The sequence below is a fragment of the Pinus tabuliformis genome, chromosome 2_1 (genome assembly GCF_031772625.1).
Source record: "Pinus tabuliformis cultivar Carrire ecotype Pingquan chromosome 2_1, CPIR1, whole genome shotgun sequence".
NCBI lineage: Eukaryota > Viridiplantae > Streptophyta > Pinopsida > Pinales > Pinaceae > Pinus > Pinus tabuliformis.
In genome coordinates, this window is record NC_142299.1 from 775,571,093 (window position 1) to 775,592,114 (window position 21,022).

A 21,022-nucleotide genomic window follows, 5' to 3' on the forward strand; every position below is an offset into this window, starting at 1 on the left:
TCCTTATTTGGGCTTCAGGGGGGGTGTTGGGATACACTGCACTCAATAGTTCATCAACATATACACTATTTCCATCATTAGACCCTATTCTATACATTATCAGGGGTATATATTATCACTTTTCATTCATTGTTAGACATTCCGTATCATTCGACGCATTTTCAATTTTTAGGGTTTTCTATTTTTAGTAGGGGGTACCACTTAGAATGATATGTAGCACTGACTAGACATTGACTATAGGATTACATTGCTAATTCCACTCCATAAATTCATACTACCTCATGTGTATGACTTCTGAGAGTGAATACACACTTCCTCCCTACTTTGTAGCAACTAATTGTCATTTTTCCCTCTCCTCCCTTTGTTAGTTGACTTTTAATGCTATTTTGGAATTTAACTAAGCCTTTAACAAGTTATTTTTTTGCATGTGAGAGTTATTAATTATTTCTAGATACTCCAATTAACTCCATTTCACTCCATTATTGGATATTTTACTAATTTTTGGGTCTCCCAATCTAATTTTAACTTGTTTTCCAACTACGGAAAATCCTTTTGAATTCCTATGAGTGCATGCACATGAAATCCCAACCTAATTTGAATTGGTTATTCCTCCTAGACAGTCTATATATTGTATTCATTTTTAAAAATAATATATCATCAAATTTTATGAGTAATTTTAATTTTCTCCTTGGTTCATTAGTCAATTTCTTAACAACTTCATTATGTCTTCTTTCTTGTTTTTCAACTAGCTAGCCTAGTATTTTTTCACTCTTAGATCCTATCATTGTGCTTAAAATTGAATATAGGACATAATTACCTTTACACATCAAAAAGATCTCTCACCACTCTTATTCAAGTCCACTCCAATATCCAAACATGGGATAGAGTACAAGTTTCCCTTTTGTTGCTCCACAAGGACCAACAACAGAAGGCGTTATTGTTGTCACACAAGAACCAACAATAGAAGGCCTTGCTACCACCACACTTGAACAAATAATAAGAGAAAAAAAGGTCATTTTTGTTTCTCCACAAGATCCAACATCAGATAAAGAAGTAATTGATAGGAACAAGCCAAAGACACACTAGAAAAGAAGAACATGTTGTTATAGCCAACATTTATTGATTACATCAAAGTATCTTCAAGATAAATACTAGTCCACATGACTAAACCAAAAGTCATATTGTATAAAAGGATTTTTAAGTAGAATATTTTCTAGAATGTCATGGTTCATTTGCATGCCTTATTTTCAAGGCATATTTGACGTCAAATTACCATGTGACTGTTTTTAAAAAATAACATTTTATGATTTTCTCCTTTGTCCATTTCTCTTCATCAAGATTTATTATTGAAATAGAGGCTATAAGGTCTACTCTATTGTCATTGTAGGATGCACCAGTCTTTCCTAAAAGGATATAGTGTTACATGAGGACATATAACATTTTTAGTTTGGGGGAGAAGGGATTGTTGTGCACTCCACATTTATCCCAAGACTATTGTGTCAAAAAGAACATTTTTTTGGAGAAAATGTCATTAGTTTGGGGAGAGGAGGAATATTGTGACCTAGAGAGGAATATGCTACCCCACATGCACCTATAGTAGAATAATTTTCTATAGAAACCATTCCTACATAAAGATATGCTACCATTCAATAGGGCATAGTATATGGAATAAATAAATCCTTGAGTTTGGATATGTACAACGATAGTTTTCATTTTTCAATAGTAACAACATTTGATAAAAACATTTTTTTAGTGTTAATGACATAAGGAACCCATGCTATTGTTATAGAAGAACTAGTGATAGAAAGTCCTAGTAGTGCTACATAAGAACTAGTAGCAAGAAATAAAACATCACTATGTCATGAATTTTAAACTATCGTAATTTACTACTGCTACTTTAGTTATAACACTATTGTTCCAACTCCCCACACAAGTTTGGTACATCTCCCTTAGAGTTGTTGCAAGCCTAGAAAAACCGCTTAAGGATGATACTTTTGAAATTTGAAGCATGATACATGATAACTTATGCCAATATAAATGGACATATAACGAGCAAATCATCAAGGAAAATGGAAAAATGTTAACAATAGAGAAGGGTATGCATTCAAAAAAGAGAAGCATTTGTACAACTTGGTTGATACATTGGTATCAGATTGGATGAGGGCATGCAACATAATCAATTTGGAGGAGATGTTGGGCCACAAAAATGTCATATTTTTATGTCCTCTTTCCACTATTTTAAATCTATCTTTGCTTATCTTTGACCCTATATTAGTTCGTTTTAATGCTTATGTGTGTAATTTAGACCAAAATTGTTTTCCATTGCATTTCCTTGGTATTTCATGTCAATTTATGATTAAATACTAGAGATATAAAAAAAAAAAATTAAAAATAAATAAAAAATAAAAAATAAAAAAAAAAACATTTATCTTTGGAAAAAGGGTTAGTTTGTTGATTGTTGTAGAATAAATTTCCACTTGTTACTTGTCAACGTTGCTACTCTGTATAGTTGTATGAATCCACAGGATAGTTGTGCAAATCCACAAAAATCAATCTTGAACCACTACCAACCATGGAAAACATATTACAATATATTGTTTAATTGTGGATGATGAATTTTCCATGTGCATAAATTTACTCTTTTACAATTTCATATGTTTCGATTTAATTTGGATAGCTATAATTTATTTGTCAGCTATCTCAAATTTTGATTTAAATAGTTTGAAGATAAAGGAGGTGGTTTGTTTGTGGATATGAGTGTACACTTAATTTTTAACACAAGATTTGAAGATCTCCATTGAATATATCATGTATCTAGGAAGTCAAACACTAATAAAATACATTTGGGATGTGTTTTGACCAAGTTGTTATAACTAGCATCTCTCAATTCAAATTTGACATTCAAAGGCATCTTAGTTTCAATGGAAGTTAACAACTCTTGGAATTATTAGACAATGTTAGTTTGAGTTGTTAGCAAGGATCTTGGAAATCTGTATGAGTTGCTCATTATTAACAAATTGTGGAAACCACATGAGAAACTTGTGGATCTACATTTAGTATTTATTTAGTTTCAAGCAAAATTATGTACAAAGTAGAGTTCCTTCTCCATTCTATGGGAAGGACTCTTGGATTACAAGTCAAACTTATGATGGAATTAATTATATTTTCCCAATTTTCATTTTAATTTAGATTGTAGTTCTATAATTTCTATAGTATGTAATTGCAATTAACTTATTTATGTTGTAGATTAGTAGTAAGTAAAGTGATGTTGTAGATTAATTTATTTAATTAAGTTATGCGTTTTAATTAATAATATATTAATTTACAGTGTAGATTAATTTTGCAAGATTCACTAACTTATTTATGTTGTAAATTAGTGGAAGTACTCTATTCTATGACATCATGGGTCTGTGACTAGAGATTAGAGAATTGTTTAGTGTGGGATGTTATTTTTATTTCCATTGGCTACAAACACAATGTGTTTAATTGTTGATTGTTATTTCTATTAATTCTTTGATTGATGCTATGATTCCCTTTTCTCGGAGGAATACCAAACAAACTAATGCAAGATAAAAACTTGTAGCTCACACATACAAAGCATGACATCTCACAAGAATTTTGACCTAGGAGTTGAAAATAGCAACAAGAAATGTTAAAAATAGCATCCGGAAATTCCAATTTAATTTGTCCTTGAATTAAATTGTAATTCTCTTATCATGGCAACTTGTAATAGTTAACTAGGTTAAGTTGACTTAGTTAACTTAGGAATTTCGAGTTGGAAGTCTATCTGAAGTCATGTAAGTGTTCTCCCTAAATTTTAGGGGTCTAGTATGATTTTAAATTGAGTTGTAATTAGATAACTCAATTTACTAAGTTATGGTCAATTAAATTAGTTCTAACTGTTTGTGGAACTAATAGAGGACTAACAGCAGTCGATGCATTGGTGCATCCACAAGTGTTACTCCAGTTAACTAAAGATTCCCTCATGAGAAACTCATGCATGTCAGTTCAAAGAAATACCTAGTTGATACCAGAGTGCAGGGACAATGTACTATCAGTTGTATAATTAACTGAGTTGTAAATATCATGCAAGCAATCAGAGAATGACCCATGTTTGGATTGAGTAGTTTTGGAAGCATAAATTCCCTTTAAATACAGGTTATTCATCCTAGGAATTGCGCAAGGAGATAGGGGCTTGGAGAGCTATAAAATAGGCTAAGGATTTGGCTTGAGCTAGCTTGTGAGTTGAGAGTTGATTATACTTATGCAGGGATTGTTCTTGTGAGAACAAGAATTGTATTCTCATCTTGGATTTCTGATTGATGCAATATAGACAATAGGGGTTTTGATTTGTGTCTTTCCCTAGATACATATTGTGTTATGTGCCATTGATTATCCTCCTCTTTTCAATTACCATTTTCATCGATATTTATGGGCTTCCGCTGTAAAAAGTAGAGTAGATTCTTGTCATGTGTTTTAGGAAATTACATGAGTTGTTGAATCTACAGGAAAATATACATGGTATTGGAGCTGATTATAATATCGTAGAGGAGATTTCAAAGTTTTGAGTTCATGGTTACAAGTGAAATTTGAATTTTCAATACATACTTCAGGATCGGCAGATGGCGTTCTATGGTTTGCAGCTCGAGTATGCCTTGGATGGTAGCTCGAATTACATGGTTTGGAAGGACAAGGTTGAGGTCGTGTTGGAGGATAATGGCTTGAAGGAATTCATTGATTAAGACATTCCTAAGACACCAACATCAGATGAAAAATATCTAGTCGAATGGAAGAAGTGTGTGGCAAGGGCAAGGCAGATAATCCTTGAGGGAGTTCGAGACCACATTGTCTCGAGTCCTCATTGGAAGGAAACTCCATATGTTATGTAGAAAGCATTGACGAACCTCCAGAACAACAGTGACTATAGGAAGTTGGCACTAAAGGACAAACTTAAAAAATTCAAGATGGAGGTGGGCGACTCAATTCCAAATTACTTAAGCAAGTTCACTCATTGTTGAGATGAGCTTGGAAGTGTTGGAATCACTGTTGCCGAGGATGATATGGTGAGCCTAGCTCTTCTAGGACTTCCCAAGAGTTGGCATAGTTATCAGGACTTTGTCAATGGGAGGGAGAAGCTGCTAGATTGGGAATGACTGTGGTCGGATTTGGTACAAGAGGAGTTTTGACGGAACACCAAAGATGGGACCTCTTCCAAGGAAGTGGAAGAGGATTTTGCCTTAGCGAGTAAGGAAAAGAAGGCCAAGGGAAATAAGTCCCAAGGCAAGGTGAGTGGTAAGAAGATTGACTTGTCGAAAGTCAAGTGTTTTCATTGTCACGAGCACGAGCACTATGCCACAAATTTCCCACAGAAGAAAGCAAGCAAGAAGGAGCCTGCAGTAGCTGCAGCAGGTGAAGCTCTAGCTTCACAATTCGAACTTGATTTCACTCTCATTGCATGCATGGCCAACACTATCATGGGAGGTATTTGGTATCTTGACAGCATTGCCTCGTTCCATATGACAGGGAACAAAGATCTCTTTAGTGATTTTTAGGAGAAAGACCTCTTAGCAAAACATAGAGTTTGGAGATGACAGGAAGTATAGAGCTACCGGGATCGGTACGATTACATTTCAAAGGGAGTTTGGCTCCCCTCTTAGGATCATAGATGTGATGTATGTTCCAAGACTAAAGAAGAATCTTGTTTCAGTCACAGTATTGGAAGGTCGTAGCTATGATGTGAATTTTAGTAAGAGAAAGGTTTTCCTTAGACACATTGCCACTAGACAGGTGAAATAGATTGGTGCACGAGTCAAGAACTTGTATGCTCTCAAGGTACAAGATGCATGAAAATACTTGAGGTGCAAGGCAAAGGTTAGAGACTTGGTGGTTGAGAGGGAGAGAAAATTACCTCTCAACATGCAGCCCTAGAAGCAGCGTTAGAAGCAGCTTCAGGAAGTTGTGGAGTAGCCACAACTAGAGAAGCAAAGAGGAGACCGAGTGGAGAGATCCACTCAAGCAGAGAAGAAGCAGTCTCAGACAATTCTATAGCAACCACAATTGGACAAGAAGAGAGGAGACTGAGTGGAGGAATTCACTCATGCAAAGACCTCTAGTAGGAGGAAATTTCAAGCCAAGTGGGCAGAGGGAGAACATGCAGCCAAACCTCCGGGTGTGAGGTGGGGCGATGTGAAGTGATAGTCCCAAGAGGGCCGAAATTGGGCAAGGTCCATTGAGAGGTTTATCTCATGGATTGTACCTTGCTATGGAAGCCCAAAGTACATAGTAGCAGGAGAAATCAGTAGTGGTTGATGCAGTCAGAGATCAGAGTGATAGAGGCTAGAGAAATTAGATACTAAAGAGCGCAAAGAAGAGTTGACAATAGTGCATAAAGGTGTTGAAAATGCAACAAGATGATGGAGCTTAGTGAAAAGAAGTCGCCTTCACTAAGTGGGCCCACAGGCTATTTTTGGCGCAAAGTCTATTTTTAGACTATGTCTATTTTTAGACATATGGATCATGGTCTATGAGTTGCAGGATGCTATTTGTGGATGATTGGTCATGTTGGTAAAAATAGATGGACTTCTATTTTTAGACATATGGGCAGAGTCTATTTTTAGACTGCTAGTCTAAATATAGAACAATCGAATATTATTAGCTCTTAATAATATTTGGACTATAAATATTATCTTATCCTCTTGGAGCACTTCAGTTCGAGCTACAGATGTGGTACATGCAACTGCCAGAAGGAAATACGCTTTTCTTATGGGTTAGTTGAGCTATTGCATGATGGACTTCAGTTAGAACTCAAGTGATTGAGTTTGGTGGAGTTGATTGAGGAGTTGATGGAGTTGTGTTCAGTTTGACTTAGTTGAACTAGCTGTATTTAGTCTAACTACCAAATACACTAGTGATGAGTGATGTGAATTAATTATTAATTAATTCACTAATTATTAACTCATAAAGCAACTAAAGAATACATCAGTTAACTCAGTGCATGGACAGTTCAGTGGAGACAGGTGTTAGAGGTGGAGACTACTATCAGTTGTGACTATAGTTGTGCATGAGATTTGCACAATCAATGATGGAGATTGCCAATGAGGATTGCATAGTACAAGCCAAGGAAAACGAGCTTGGATCATTCCTATTCTCACTTTGGATTGCGCAGTAGAGGCAGGCAGACAGTGGAGGAGATTTGAACCTGTGACTTGATTCAGATCTGAGCTAGTTTGTGTGTAACAGGTGGAGATAGTACTGAGTACTTGTGAGGAGTATTGTACTATGTATTGTTACATGTTCTCTATCATTATAATATACAGATAGTGCGGGGTTTTCAGCTGTATGCTTTCCCCATTACATACTGTGTTAATGTGCGCATGCGATTTATGTTTCATTGTTTTTAATTCCGCAAAATTGATGATCAACATAGAGGAGGTTATGTATTATGCATTTATTCCGCACTAGTGTATAATCAGGATAATATCTATGAATAAGTGTTATATTATTCAAAATTTCTACATGGTATGGGAGCAAAGTTGATCATCAGATCTATTATTCATAAAGTGTTTACATTTTATAATTTATTTCTTCAGGCAGAGTCTATAATCGGGCCAGGTAGCCTCTGGATTCATCCTTCTTTTGGAAGGTGAGATATCCGGTAAAATCCCATACAATCAATCTCTATACGAGAAATACTTTGTTCTCATGAATTTTAGATTAGAAGCGGTTGAGTTTTGAGCTGGTGGAATTCGAATTTGCAGCAGTGTTGTTTTGGTGTCAAAGTTGAAATGTCTTTCAACGGATTGCGATTGGAGTATGCCCTTGAAGGCAGCTCGAATTATATTGCATGGAAAGACAGGATGGAGGTGGTGTTAGATGAAAATGGGTTGAAGGATTTCATAGAGGTTGAGGTCCCAAAGCCTACTAATGTTGCTCACGTTGAGGCTTGGCAAAAGAAGAAAGCAAAGTGTCGAAGGATTCTGTTGGAGGGCGTGAAGGATCACATTGTATCCAGCCTACATGGAAAGGCTTCTCCATACTTGATGTGGAAAGCATTGACAGATTTATTCCAAAGCAAGAGCGACCAGAGGAAGTTGGCGCTCAAGGATAAACTAAGAAACATTAAGTGTGAGAAAGGAGACAGTATGCCCAAGTATCTCACGAAGTTCATTCAATGCTGGGATGATCCGGGAAGTGTGGGGGTGACTGTCGATGATGAGGACTTGGTGAGCTTGGCTCTTCTTAGTCTTCCAAAGAGTTGGCATTCCTATCAGGACTCTGTCAATGGTTGGGAGAAATTGCCAGGATGGGAGAGACTTTGGTCAGATCTTGTGCAAGATGAGATAAGGCGGAATACCAAGAACGGATCTTCATCAAAGGCATCTGATGAAAAAAATTGCGCTTTGGCTGCCAAAGCAAAGAAGGGGAAGAACAAGAAAGCTTCTCATTCCGGTGTGAAAGGCAAGAAGCAGGACATGTCCAAGGTGAAGTGCTTTCATTATCACCAGCACGGACATTATGCCACAAATTGTCCGCAGAAGAAGAAAAATAAGCAAGTTGCTGGATCTGCAGCGGGAGAGGCCTTAGCCTCGTAGTTTGAGCTGGATTTTTTGTTGATCGCATGCTTGGTATCAAGTGTGATGGGATCGGTATGGTTCTTGGACAGTGGTGTGTCTTTTCACATGACAGGAGATCGAGATTTGTTTTCTGATCTGGATGAGAAAGATCTTGGAGTGCACATCGAGATGGGCGATGATGGTAGATACAGTGCGACTGGTATCGGTACCATTTCCTTTGAGAGGGAGTCTGGTAAACTCTTCGTATTGAAGGAAATGATGCATGTTCCAGGCTTGAAGAAGAATCTTATCTCTGTGGCGATGTTAGAAGACAAGGGATATGATGTTGTTTTTAGCGAGGGAAAGGCTTTCCTGTGTAGTAAGACAACTAGAGAAACCCGGAAGATAGGGGTTCGAGTCAGGAACCTTTATCACTTGCATGTAGATGGCTGCGCAGCAATGGCATGCAAGGCAGAAGGATTGGTGAGCCGAGATGATGGCGAGTTGTGGCTCAGGAGATTGGGCCACCTTCACCATGGAGCCTTGAAGATACTGCAGCAAATTTCTACTGGGCTTCCTAAAGGCACTCTTGCGCAGTCAGATCAGTGCAAGGGGCGTACTTTGGGAAAATTTGTGAAAGCCACCTTTCATGAGAAGGATAGTCACACCACGACGATCCTTGAGAGAATTCACACAGATGTGTGTGGACCTTTCTCAGTAGCTTCGACAGCAAAGCACAGGTACTATGTGATCTTTGTTGATGATTTCTCTCAAAAGTGCTGGATCTTCTTCATACAGAAGAAGAGCGAGACATTCTCAAAGTTCTGTGAGTTTAAAGCACTGGTCGAGAAGGAATCGGGGAAGAAGGTGAAGGCTTTTAGGAGCGACCATGGTGGTGAATTCATCTCTGGCGAGTTCAAGGACTTCTGTAGTGCAGAAGGGATTCAAAGAGAGCTCATAGCTCCCCATAACCCACAGCAGAACGGGGTTGCTGAGCAGAAGAACAGAACGATCGTGGGTGCTGCATGGGCGATGTTGCATGATCAGGGCCTACCCCTTCACTTGTGGGTGGAGGCATCCAATACTGCAGTATACGTGCAGAACTATTGTCCTCACAAGATACTTGGCATGAGTACACCCGAGGAGGCTTATTCTGGTAAGAGGCCTGATATTTCCCATTTGAGGATTTTTGGTTCTCCTGTTTACATGCATGTGACTAATGATGCCAGGAAGAAGCTGGAGCCGACCGCAGAGGTTGGGATATTTTTGGGGTACACTGATATGCCCCACAACTATCGTGTGTATGTGCCAGACAGTTGCAAGACTGTTGTGCGACGGGATATCAAATTTCAGGAGGAGAAAGCCATGAAGTGTTCTCTTGAGAGGGAGCCACACTTGCATGCAGATGAGGAGCTATTAGTTCCTAAAGATGAGCTTCAAGACGTGGATCAGCCACAAGATGAAGTTCATGGAGTGGAAGAGACCACTCATGCAGCGCCAACCATCAGAGAGCGAAAGTGCACTACAGAAGCTGAGCGACTGGCTCAAGATGCAGAGAAGGTTGTAGGACCACCTACAGGACAACGTAGACAGAGACAATCACCTGATCAATACACTGGATACATGGCTCTTGTGAGCAAATGTGTCATGACTGAGCCATCCTCTTTCAAGGAAGCTGTGGAGGATCCCGCATGGGTAGATGCCATGGTGGAAGAGTATGATTCGATTGTCAGAAACAGTGCATGGGAGATTGTCCCAAGACTGGAGGGGAAATCAGTGGTGGGTTCGAGATGGATCTACAAAGTGAAGCAGGCAGTTGACGGGAGTGTGGAGAAGTAAAAGGCAAGATTTGTTGCCTGAGGCTTCTCACAAATAGAGGGGATCAATTATGAGGAGACCTTTGCACCTGTCGCAAGGTATTCTTCCATACAGACGATTCTTGCTCTCTCAGCGCAGATGGGGTGGCACATTCATTAGATGGATGTGAAGACTGCGTTCCTCAACGGAGTCATTGAGGAGGAGGTGTACATAGAGTAGCCCGAAGGTTTCGAGATCTTCAGCAGCGAGTCGCATGTGTGCAGGCTCAAGAGAGCGTTGTATGGGTTGAAACAAGCACCTCGTGCTTGGTACACACAGATAGACAGTTATTTCACTGGACTTGGATTCTCCAAGAGTGAGGCAGATCCTAACCTATACCAGATTGTGGTGGAGGGTAAGTTACTTATCATTGTACTTTATGTAGATGATTTGATTTTGACAGGTGATGAGCTGTTGATACTTTCATGCAAGGAGGATCTTGCTAAGGAGTTTGAGATGAAGGACTTGGGCCTCCTTCATTATTTCCTGGGATTGGAAATTTGGCAGCGCAGTGATGGACTATTTATTTCTCAGGGTATGTATGCTCGAGAGATACTGGAGAAGTTCAACATGCATGGCTGCAAGCCTGTTGATACTCCTCTTCCTAGAGGTTGGAGGAAGGAGGATGCTACTTCAGTAGAGGTAGTGGATGCCACTGTTTATCGACAGTTGGTGGGGTCGCTTATGTATCTGGTCAATACATGACCCGATATATGCTATGCTGTTAACCAGCTTTCACAAGCTATGGTTAAGCCAACCAAGCTCTTCTGGAAGGCAGGCAAGCATGTATTGTGTTATCTTAGAGGCACATTGGGATATGGATTGTGGTACAGACAGGAGGATGAGGTGAAGCTATGTGGCTTCACAGATGCAGATTGGGCAGGGAGCCCAACGGACAGAAAGAGCACATCTGGAGGGATCTTCAGTATCGGGTTGACAACAGTTTCTTGGTACAGCAGGAAGCAGAGATCTGTGGCACTCAGTTCAGCAGAGGCCGAGTATATGGCAGCAAGTTTGGCTACATGCGAGGCTATATGGATGAGGAAGATCCTGGTCGGGTTGTTCAGGTCACACTTGGAGCCTACTGTGATTTATTGTGATAACCAGAGTTGCATTAAACTCTCAGCTAATCCAGTATTTCATGATAGATCCAAGCACATCGACATCAGGTACCATCATATCAGAGATTGTGTGCAGCGGAGAATCATGTTACTTTCATACATTCCAACGGAGGATCAGGATGCTGATATCTTGACGAAGGTGGTCACCAGGAGCAAATTCGAATACCATTGAGGCAGGATAGGGGTTGCAGATAATCCATATCTTGTTGAGAGGGAGTGTTGAAAATGCAACAAGATGATGGAGCTTAGTGAAAAGAAGTCACCTTCACTAAGTGGGCCCGCAGGCTATTTTTGGCACAAAGTCTATTTTTTGACTATGTCTATTTTTAGACATATGGATCATGGTCTATGAGTTGCAGGATGTTATTTGTGGATGATTGGTCATGTTGGTAAAAATAGATGGACTTCTATTTTTAGACATATGGGCAGAGTCTATTTTTAGACTGCGAGTCTAAATATAGAACAGTCGAATATTATTAGCTCTTAATAATATTTGGACTATAAACATTATCTTATCCTCTTGGAGCACTTCAGTTTGAGCTACAGATGTGGCACATGTAACTGCTAGAAGGAAATACACTTTTCTTATGGGTTAGTTGAGCTATTGCATGATGGACTTCAGTTAGAACTCAAGTGATTGAGTTTGGTGGAGTTGATGGAGTTGTGTTCAGTTTGACTTAGTTGAACTAGTTGTATTTAGTCTAACTACCAAATACAGTAGTGATGAGTGATGTGAATTAATTATTAATTAATTCACTAATTATTAAATCATAAAGCAACTAAAGAATACATCAGTTAACTCAGTGCATGGACAGTTCAATGGAGACAGGTGTTAGAGGTGGAGACTACTATCAGTTGTGACTATAGCTGTGCATGAGATTTTCACAATCAATGATGGAGATTGCCAATGAGGATTGCACAGTACAAACCAAGGAAAACGAGCTTGGATCATTCCTATTCTCACTTTGGATTGCGCAGTAGAGGCAGGCAGACAGTGGAGGAGATTTGAACCTGTGACTTGATTCAGATCTGATCTAGTTTGTGTGTAACAGGTGGATATAGTACCGAGTACTTGTGAGGAGTATTGTACTATGTATTGTTACATGTTCTCTATCATTATAATATACATATAGTGCGGGGTTTTTAGTTGTATGCTTTCCCCATTACATACTATTTTAATGTGCGCATGCGATTTATGTTTCATTGTTTTTAATTCCGCAAAATTGATGATCAACGTAGAGGAGGTTATGTATTATGCGTGCATTCCACAATAGTGTATAATTAGGATAATCTCTGTGAATAAGTATTATATTATTCAAAATTTCTACAAAAGGCAGAGTCAACAAAAAAGTAAAGTTTTCAGTTGACAGACGCAGTAACGGTCAAAGACTTTAGTGACTGATGCATCATACTGATTCAGGTCGGATGGTTTTTTTTTTGTTTTTTGTTTTTAGTTTTTGTTTTTGTTTTTTGTTTTTTGTTTTTTTTGGAGTAGTTGTAGCAACAAAACTAGAGAGAAGTGTTGCATGCAGAACATTCAAAAGTTTTGGGATAGAGTTGAATTCATTTCTTGTTGAGAGGGAGTGTTGAAAATAGCAACAAGAAATGTTAAAAATAACATCCGAAAATTCCAATTTAATTTGTCCTTGAAGTAAATTGTGAATTAAATTGTAATTATTTTCTCATAACAACTTGTAATAGTTAACTAAGTTAAGTTGACTTAGTTAACTTAGGAATTTTGAGTTGGAAGTCTATCTGAAGTCATGTAAGTGTTCTCCCTAAATTTTAGGGGTCTAATATGAGTTTAAATTGAGTTGTAATTAGATAACTCAGTTTACTGAGTTATGGTCAGTTAAATTAGTTCTAACTATTTGTGGAACTAATAGAGGACTAACAGTCAGTTGGTGCACTAGTGCATCCACAAGTGTTACTCTAGTTAACTGAAGATTCCCTCATGAGAAACTCATGCATGTCAATTCAAAGAAAGACCCAGTTGAGACTAGAGTGCAGGGACAATGTACTATCAGTTGTATGATTTACTGAGTTGTAAATATCATGCATGCAATCAGAGAAGGACCTATGTTTAGATTGCACATTTTTGGAAGCATGAATTCCCTTTAAATATAGGTTATTCATCCTAGGAATTGTGCAAGGAAATAGGGGCTTGGAGAGCTGCAGAATAGGCTAAGGATTTGGCTTGAGCTAGCTTGTGCATTGAGAGTTTATTATACTTGTGCAGGGATTGTTCTTGTGAGAACAAGCATTGTATTGTCATCTTGAATTTATGATTAATGCAATATAGATAGTAGGGGTTTTGAGCTGTCGCTTTCCGCGGATACATATTGTGTTATGTGCCATTGATTATCTTCCTATTGTCAACTACTATTTTCATTGATCTTTATGGGCTTCCACTATAAAGAGCAGAGTAGATTCTTGTCTTGTGTTTTAGGAAATTACATGAGTTGTTGAATCTACACAAAAATCTACACTAGGTTTGGCGATTAATTGTACAAACTAATTAATTTTTATGGTAATTATTTAACTTGACATAATGATCACCATTTATTTTCGACACAGGAATTAATATCGAAGATTACCCATTGTAACAAGATTTTCCACAGGCCTAAGCCAAAACCCTTAGCTACAAAGGTATCCCCTTGAAGCCAAACTTCTATAATACCAAAATGTTGGTTTTATCCTTGTACAATTAATTTCTACAAACATTTTCTTAATAAAAACTAAAAATATGTATTGGCACACACGCACACACACACACATTTAGCACTAAGATTTTACCCGATAACCCAAAAATGGGAAAAATAGAAAGATTTTTCAATATATTGTGTCTTTACAATGTTAGAGTACAATATGTATATCCCACAACATCCATAAACCCCTAATCCATTGACCATGGATCAAAATATAATAATTGGAATTTGAAAATCATGGTTTGAAGAACCATGCACAACAAAATTACTAAAAGAGAAAATTGAATGCAAAGAATGACCAAAAATGGATGCAAAAACCACCCTTTTTTTAAGGGATTTTCCCCTAAATCCCTTGTCGCACCTCATGCATATGAATCATGCATGGTGTTATTCATGCAATGAATATGACACTTACCACAAATCCCTATAATATTTAGTCTTATTGCACAAGAATAGGAATCCTTTTTTTTTGGATTAAGATGTCCAAATAGGGGATGATAGAGGCATAAGGCCCATGCATGCTTTACTTTTATCTTTCCTTTTGAAATTTGTAGTTGCTTTCACACTGTGACTAGCTTGGGCCATGATATTTTGAATAGAGGAGGTGCCCTCTGCATCCATTTCCGTTTGCATTCTCAAAACTTTTGAACTTTGCATCATGTTTTATTTCACACGTACATTCACTTATTTTCCACCTATGCCCAAATCCTAACCCAACTAGAACTCCCAACCAAATTGATGGTCGTAAATATTGCATGTCCAATGGTGTGACCCACCATTTCACTTTCCCTTTTTTCTATTAATTAAGGGGTCAAGTACTTTGATTGCATGTAGCAAACATTTTGGCTCAAATATCACCTTTGCATATCAAGTCATTGCCCTTGGTACTAAGATATTAACATTGGTTTCAGTTTCATTAAACTTCCACTTCCAAACTCTATCATTCTCCCAAAATGACTCTTTGTTTAGGCATCATAATTAGTAACATTGTCACTACTTCTTCTATTGAGGAATTACTCATGTTGTCGGTTTTAAACTTTTGATTATCAGTTTAAAACTTTTGTGTGTAGTTTTAATTTGTGTCTATCTATAACAAGGGTTTTTAATTAAAATTAAACATCTATTTTTTATTTTTTTTATTTTTCATGGTTGATTGCATGCCCTAATGTTGAGTTTGAAGGCTAGAAATCATATCAAGAGATAAAAACAAAAAAGGTTACTTAGAAATTAAAAAATAACATGCATTTCAATTTGATATTTGAGATAGAGGGTCTTGACCCTTCCTCCACTTTGATAGATGAAAAAAATCTATTAAGAGAGAAACTTAGAAATTTACTAAAGAAAAAGTATAATTTTTGAAAAAGTTGAAGGAAAAATTGATAGCTTAAGAAAGTCGATTGTCACTCCTCTTCAATCAAATTGCAAGCTCCCTCTTACATATGGAATTAGTCCCTCTTCCAAGAAAATCCAATTACTAAATCAAATCGAAGGCTATATTCCTAGTTCTAAGAGGAATCCCTCCAATCACCCCAAGAGAATTGCTAAATCACTCAAGAGAAATGGGCTAGATTATCGGTGTTCACTCTTGCTATGCCAAATCCAAGATCACTTTAAAATTCAATATGAGAATAGAGTTAAATTCACTTTCTTAGGTTTTTTTTCCAAGGATTTTTTGGCAAAAAATTGAAGAGGGGAGCCCATAGGCCCCCCATATTGTGAAACACATATTGTGTGTTGATAAAAAGTTTCATTTTGCATTTCATCATTTTTTACAAAATGGGGTACATGACGAAACATTTTGCTAAGCGACCCCCATCCTAGAAACATATGAAGCATGGGAGGTGCACCCATGACCTTGCGAGATGCATTAGTGTGGAATATTGTTATATTATGCATGAAATTAATAAGCATAAAGACCAATGCCTCCATGCAATAATCATTTGCCACCTCCGCTTGCACTTCCATTCTACAAGCATGCCTAACCAAGCTATATTATAATCGCAAGTAGTTTTTTTTCAAGTTGATAAAACCTATCATGTAGTTATGAACCAACAACAAAGACAAACATCACTAGCTATTATCTGCAAATGCAGATTGACTCATCACTATTATTCAAGGAAAACCACACCACTTGAAATACATCGACAATAGTTCATAAGCGGGTGGAATTTCAATTTTGCTAGATGCCTTTCGATTTTAGGCTATTAACCCATTTCTTTGCAATCAAAGAAAACCAACTCTTAACCATTCAAAAATAATTTTAAATTTTACTTCAAAACCAACTAACCATTTCAATCTAGATAATAACTCCATAAAATTTATCATTAAAACTACATACACTATAATCTGCCCTACATTTAATCTTAATTGTGTACATAAAACTAAATGTTATTTCATTAAACTTGAAATCCTATTCTCTTATTTATAAATTAAAATATACACACTATATTAAATAATGTAATAAAAGTAAAAGATTCTTTCCAAGGTCAAACATTATAGGTAAGGAGACGGTAAGGAGCATTGACAAATGCCACCCATGCTCCAATAATCAAATGTCATGCGTTGTGTATGACATGATAGTGAGCCAATTTTCTAACAATTTCTTTTGATATGCATATCTTAACTTCTGTTCCACACTTTCACCTTTTCCGTGGACTATGAAGTCTTGCAAACGCTTTAATAAGGTGGCATTAAATTGGGAATTTTTGACATGCACGGTATTGCTATTAATTTTTTTCCCGTTGTGAAAGCGATTTATTGTTTTCAAATATTTATGGAATATTGATCTTCAGTGAAGTGAATATTAAAATAAGTTTGAAAAACATGTTTGAAAGATTGTTTGTTTGTTTTTTTTTTTTTTTTTTCTTCTTCTGATATTAATGGTCTTTATTGATTAAAATTTATATATATTTTTTTTGGGTTTTCGAATTTAAAATTATGGTTTAAGAATATATATTGATAAAATTTTAAATATTTTTCCATAATCTAATATAATATGTACTGTAGATTTATAAAAATTAATTTAATATTTAATAAAGAGGTGAATTGAAGATAATATAGTGGAAATTTTTAAATTTAAATAATAAAATTTATTGTTTATAAAAAATCATTATAGAGGATTAAAATTTAAATATTTATTAGTTTGATATATTTTAGGTGTTGTCTTATTAATATGTGAAATGGTTTTTGTTAATAAGATTGTGATTTATTTTTGTTTAAAATGCATATTTGAATGTATAAATGGATTTAACACTTTAAAAAAGTTCTGAGACAGTAAATTTTGCACCTTAAAAAACTTTATCACATTTTAAGCTATAAAAAAAAAAAACCATTCCATTTATTAATTAGATAAACTTTACATACATACATACACACACACACACACATATATATATATATTTTGAAAGTACGACTATGTTTAGATATCTTATGTATAATAAGAAGTTTTACAACATGGAATCCAAGAGGTTCCCAAAAATTGCTTCTAACTTTAGTCAAAGCCGCAACTTTCGCCTCAAGTGGGTGGCATAAGGATATCGAGTCTTCGCTCAACCATTGGGGAATTAAGGAAGAGATCATTATGGGAAGAAAAGATAGTGTCAAAGATACTATTACCTCCAATTTTAAGGACAAGCTCTCAGAGGATAAGGAGTTGGAGGTTAAAAGGAAGCTAAGATACTATAAGGAGGTGATCAACCCCACCCTTGATACCCAGAATTATCTCTCGAAGTGAAACCGTGTGGTGGTCTACTCCCAAGACTCCCTGGAACGATAGTATCTGTTAGATTTGTGTGGTGGTCTACTCCCAAGACTCCATGGAACGATAGAATCTGTTAGATTTGCCATACGAAGAAGGTGGAAGATGAAAAAAACTTCCTTTTAGATTGTCTGGCTCTTACTCACATCTGCTCTCAATTCCCTAACATCTGCCACACTTCCAATCTTCTTGACTTATTAAGCTAGCCCAACTATAGCGATCTTGGAGCTCTTCTTCCCCTTCTCTTTGATAATAGAAACAACATTTTGAAGAATCACACTTAGATTCTTTTTCTTTTCTTGAGGTTCGATAGACGGCATTGGTCCTAGTGGACATTAATCATCATCATCATCATCATCGTTCAAATTCGAATTATTTAATTATGAAAATTTTATTAAAATTAATATTTTTTATTATTCAAATTATATTTTTAGAGTAGTTTAATGAGGCCACAGTTTTGCCCACAAAATAGTAGAAATTCTGACAAAATTTTGACAAAATCGGATAGAAAATTTGGGAAATTTAAGTTAACTCTAACCCCATTTTTTTATTAAAAACAAATTTATTTTTCTTATTTAGAATTTCAATAATCCTTATGAATGAATGAATGAATAAATAAATAAATAATTTAATTAATAAATAATAAATCCACATCATAACCTGCCTGCATGGTGATAATCATCCCTGGTATGCTTATCATAATGGTGATGCGTAGACTAAATGAATTCGCAACAAATGATGTAAGTGTTCTTGCAATGAAATTTCGTGTGAGAAAATGTATACCTTGCTTGTCAAACACAATTTCAAATTTCATAGCGTACACTCAATGTACTCTACTTGCTGTATTTTCAAATCCTGGCCAAGCGTAATATGAAGCCATCGCGCTCCTGAAACGAAGGATTCGAGCCTAATTGGGCTTTGATTTCATTTCATTTGCTTAGCTACCATTGAATTGCAGCAGTAGCAAAGATGCTGAGCCTGAATCTGGACTTGATACTGGTTCCCACAGGCATTCTTTTCATGGTGGCCTACCATATCTACCTTCTCTACAGAATCATCAAGCATCCCAATACTACTGTAATAGGATTCGAAAACGGCAACAGGAGAGTCTGGGTACAGCAGATGATGGAGGTGAGCATACTCAGGAAACCCCCTGTTATTTTTCATGGATTCATGCTCTGCTTTTTATTGATTTTGCTAGGGTTTTAACTTTTGAATTCCACAATTGCAGAATATGCCGAGCAATACCGGACTGGCTCTTCAAGTCATAGCGAGCAACATATCTGCTGCGGTTTATCTCATCAGTCTCTCCATAACCCTCAGCTCTCTGATCGGCACCTTGGTGGGCGCCAGCACAACCAGCAGCAGCACCGGGAGCACCAAAGGTCTGGTAAATGTAATAGTCTTTGGGGATAAGAGCGCCTTTACGGCTTCTGTCAAATATGTGAGCCTGCTGGTTTGTTTCTTGACCGCCTTCATGTCACATGTACAGTGCATTCGTTATTACATTCATGTAAGCTTTTTGATCAGCACGCCGCATTCAAGTGTCCCGGCCGATTACATTGAGAATTCCGTGATCAGAGGCAGCAATTTCTGGTCTCTGGGATTGAGGGCTTATTACTTTGCTTTCCCGCTTCTTCTCTGGATCTTTGGCCCCATACCCATGTTTATCTGCTCACTGGGAATGGTCTCCACACTGTATTTTCTTGATTCTACCGTTAATCCCATCCCGCCTTTTCCAATCAAGTCGTCCTCCTCCAAGTCTATGGCAGGGGCCGTACTGGATATTGGTCGCGGGATCGAATCCGACTCTGGGCTCAATCAGTACAGACTAGGTAGCTTCCTTTAGTTGCAATGAATAAAGTCCCACTTACCTCAGAAATCGTTTTTAATTTATGCTTTATATTTGTAATAATCTTTGATAATACCACCATTATTTTTTATGTGGATGTATCCTTACTGTAGCGCAATCTGAAAGCAAGAAGGGTTTTTGAAGCAGGAACTTGCGTGGTGGCTCGAACCTGGAATCTGTTAAAAATCATGCCGTGCTGTTATCTGTTTCACTTTAGTTTTATGATTGCTTCCGTTTTTAGCTTTATGGAAATTTTATTTTGAAAACCAAGATGGAATCAGGTAGGAGAGCTTTATGAAATTGTTTATTTTTAGAAGTAACCTAAAAACTATTTTTCCAGGTTACAGGAATATATTTCAATGTTAAATGTTATTATAAAAATCTAAGATTTTATTTTAATTATATTTACAAGTGATATTATTTATTGTCAATTGAATGTAGTTTAAGTAGTTGGGAAGATTTAATGATAACTTCTTTACCAAGTTTAAGTAGTTGGGAAAGTTTAATGGTAACTTCTCCACCAAGTTCAAGTTTCATTGACATAATATCTAAGACTTGTTTGTAATGTTCGTAATTGAGAAGGTTTAATAATAATTACTCCACCAAGTTAAAGTTAATTGACATAACACATGATATTCTTTTATAATATTCTATTAAAAATTTCCAATATAATATTTATCTTAACTATGTTAACTATATATCATTTCCTTTATTTTTACAAATATTAGAAAAAATAAATCTCTTTTAAAAAAAATATCATCTTTTATCTATACTATTTAATTAAAAACTATTTTTTTTATTCTAAAATAAAATTAAAAAATACATATAAATAATTAAAAGCTTATTTTAAACCTAAAATATTAACCACACAAGATCACATGTATATGCAAGAGTTAAAAGCCCACCACGTGTAATAATTAAATTAACTTAAATTTTATTATCTTCTTAAAAAATATTATTATTATAAATTTAATTTTAATATTTAATTGATTATTATTCCAAATATATTTGCTATTATAACCACACAAGATCACATGTATATGCAAGAGTTGAAAGCCCACCACTTGTAATAATTAAATTAATATAAATTTTATTATCTTCTAAAAAACATTATTATTATAAATTTAATTCTAATATTTAGTTGATTATTATTCAAAATATATTTGCTATTATAA

The 21,022-nt window shown here is 36.3% G+C and overlaps 1 protein-coding gene across 1 annotated transcript; it reads left to right on the forward strand.

The window, feature by feature from the left end:
- The first annotated feature begins 18,768 nt into the window (after positions 1-18,768).
- Positions 18,769-19,938, forward strand: LOC149202875 (uncharacterized). The gene is made up of 2 exons (XM_089400061.1): positions 18,769-19,126; positions 19,227-19,938. Exons 1-2 carry the CDS (start codon positions 18,965-18,967, stop codon positions 19,842-19,844), a joined length of 780 nt encoding a protein of 259 aa, XP_089256187.1. The 5' UTR covers positions 18,769-18,964; the 3' UTR covers positions 19,845-19,938.
- The last annotated feature ends 1,084 nt before the right edge of the window (positions 19,939-21,022 follow it).

Excerpts from the sequence above, each read along its gene's own strand:
- LOC149202875 (XM_089400061.1), top strand. The coding sequence starts at position 18,965 with ATGCTGAGCCTGAATCTGGACTTGATACTGGTTCCCACAGGCATTCTT. Across the intron at positions 19,127-19,226 it reads GGGTACAGCAGATGATGGAG|AATATGCCGAGCAATACCGG; the intron begins GTGAGCATACTC and ends CCACAATTGCAG.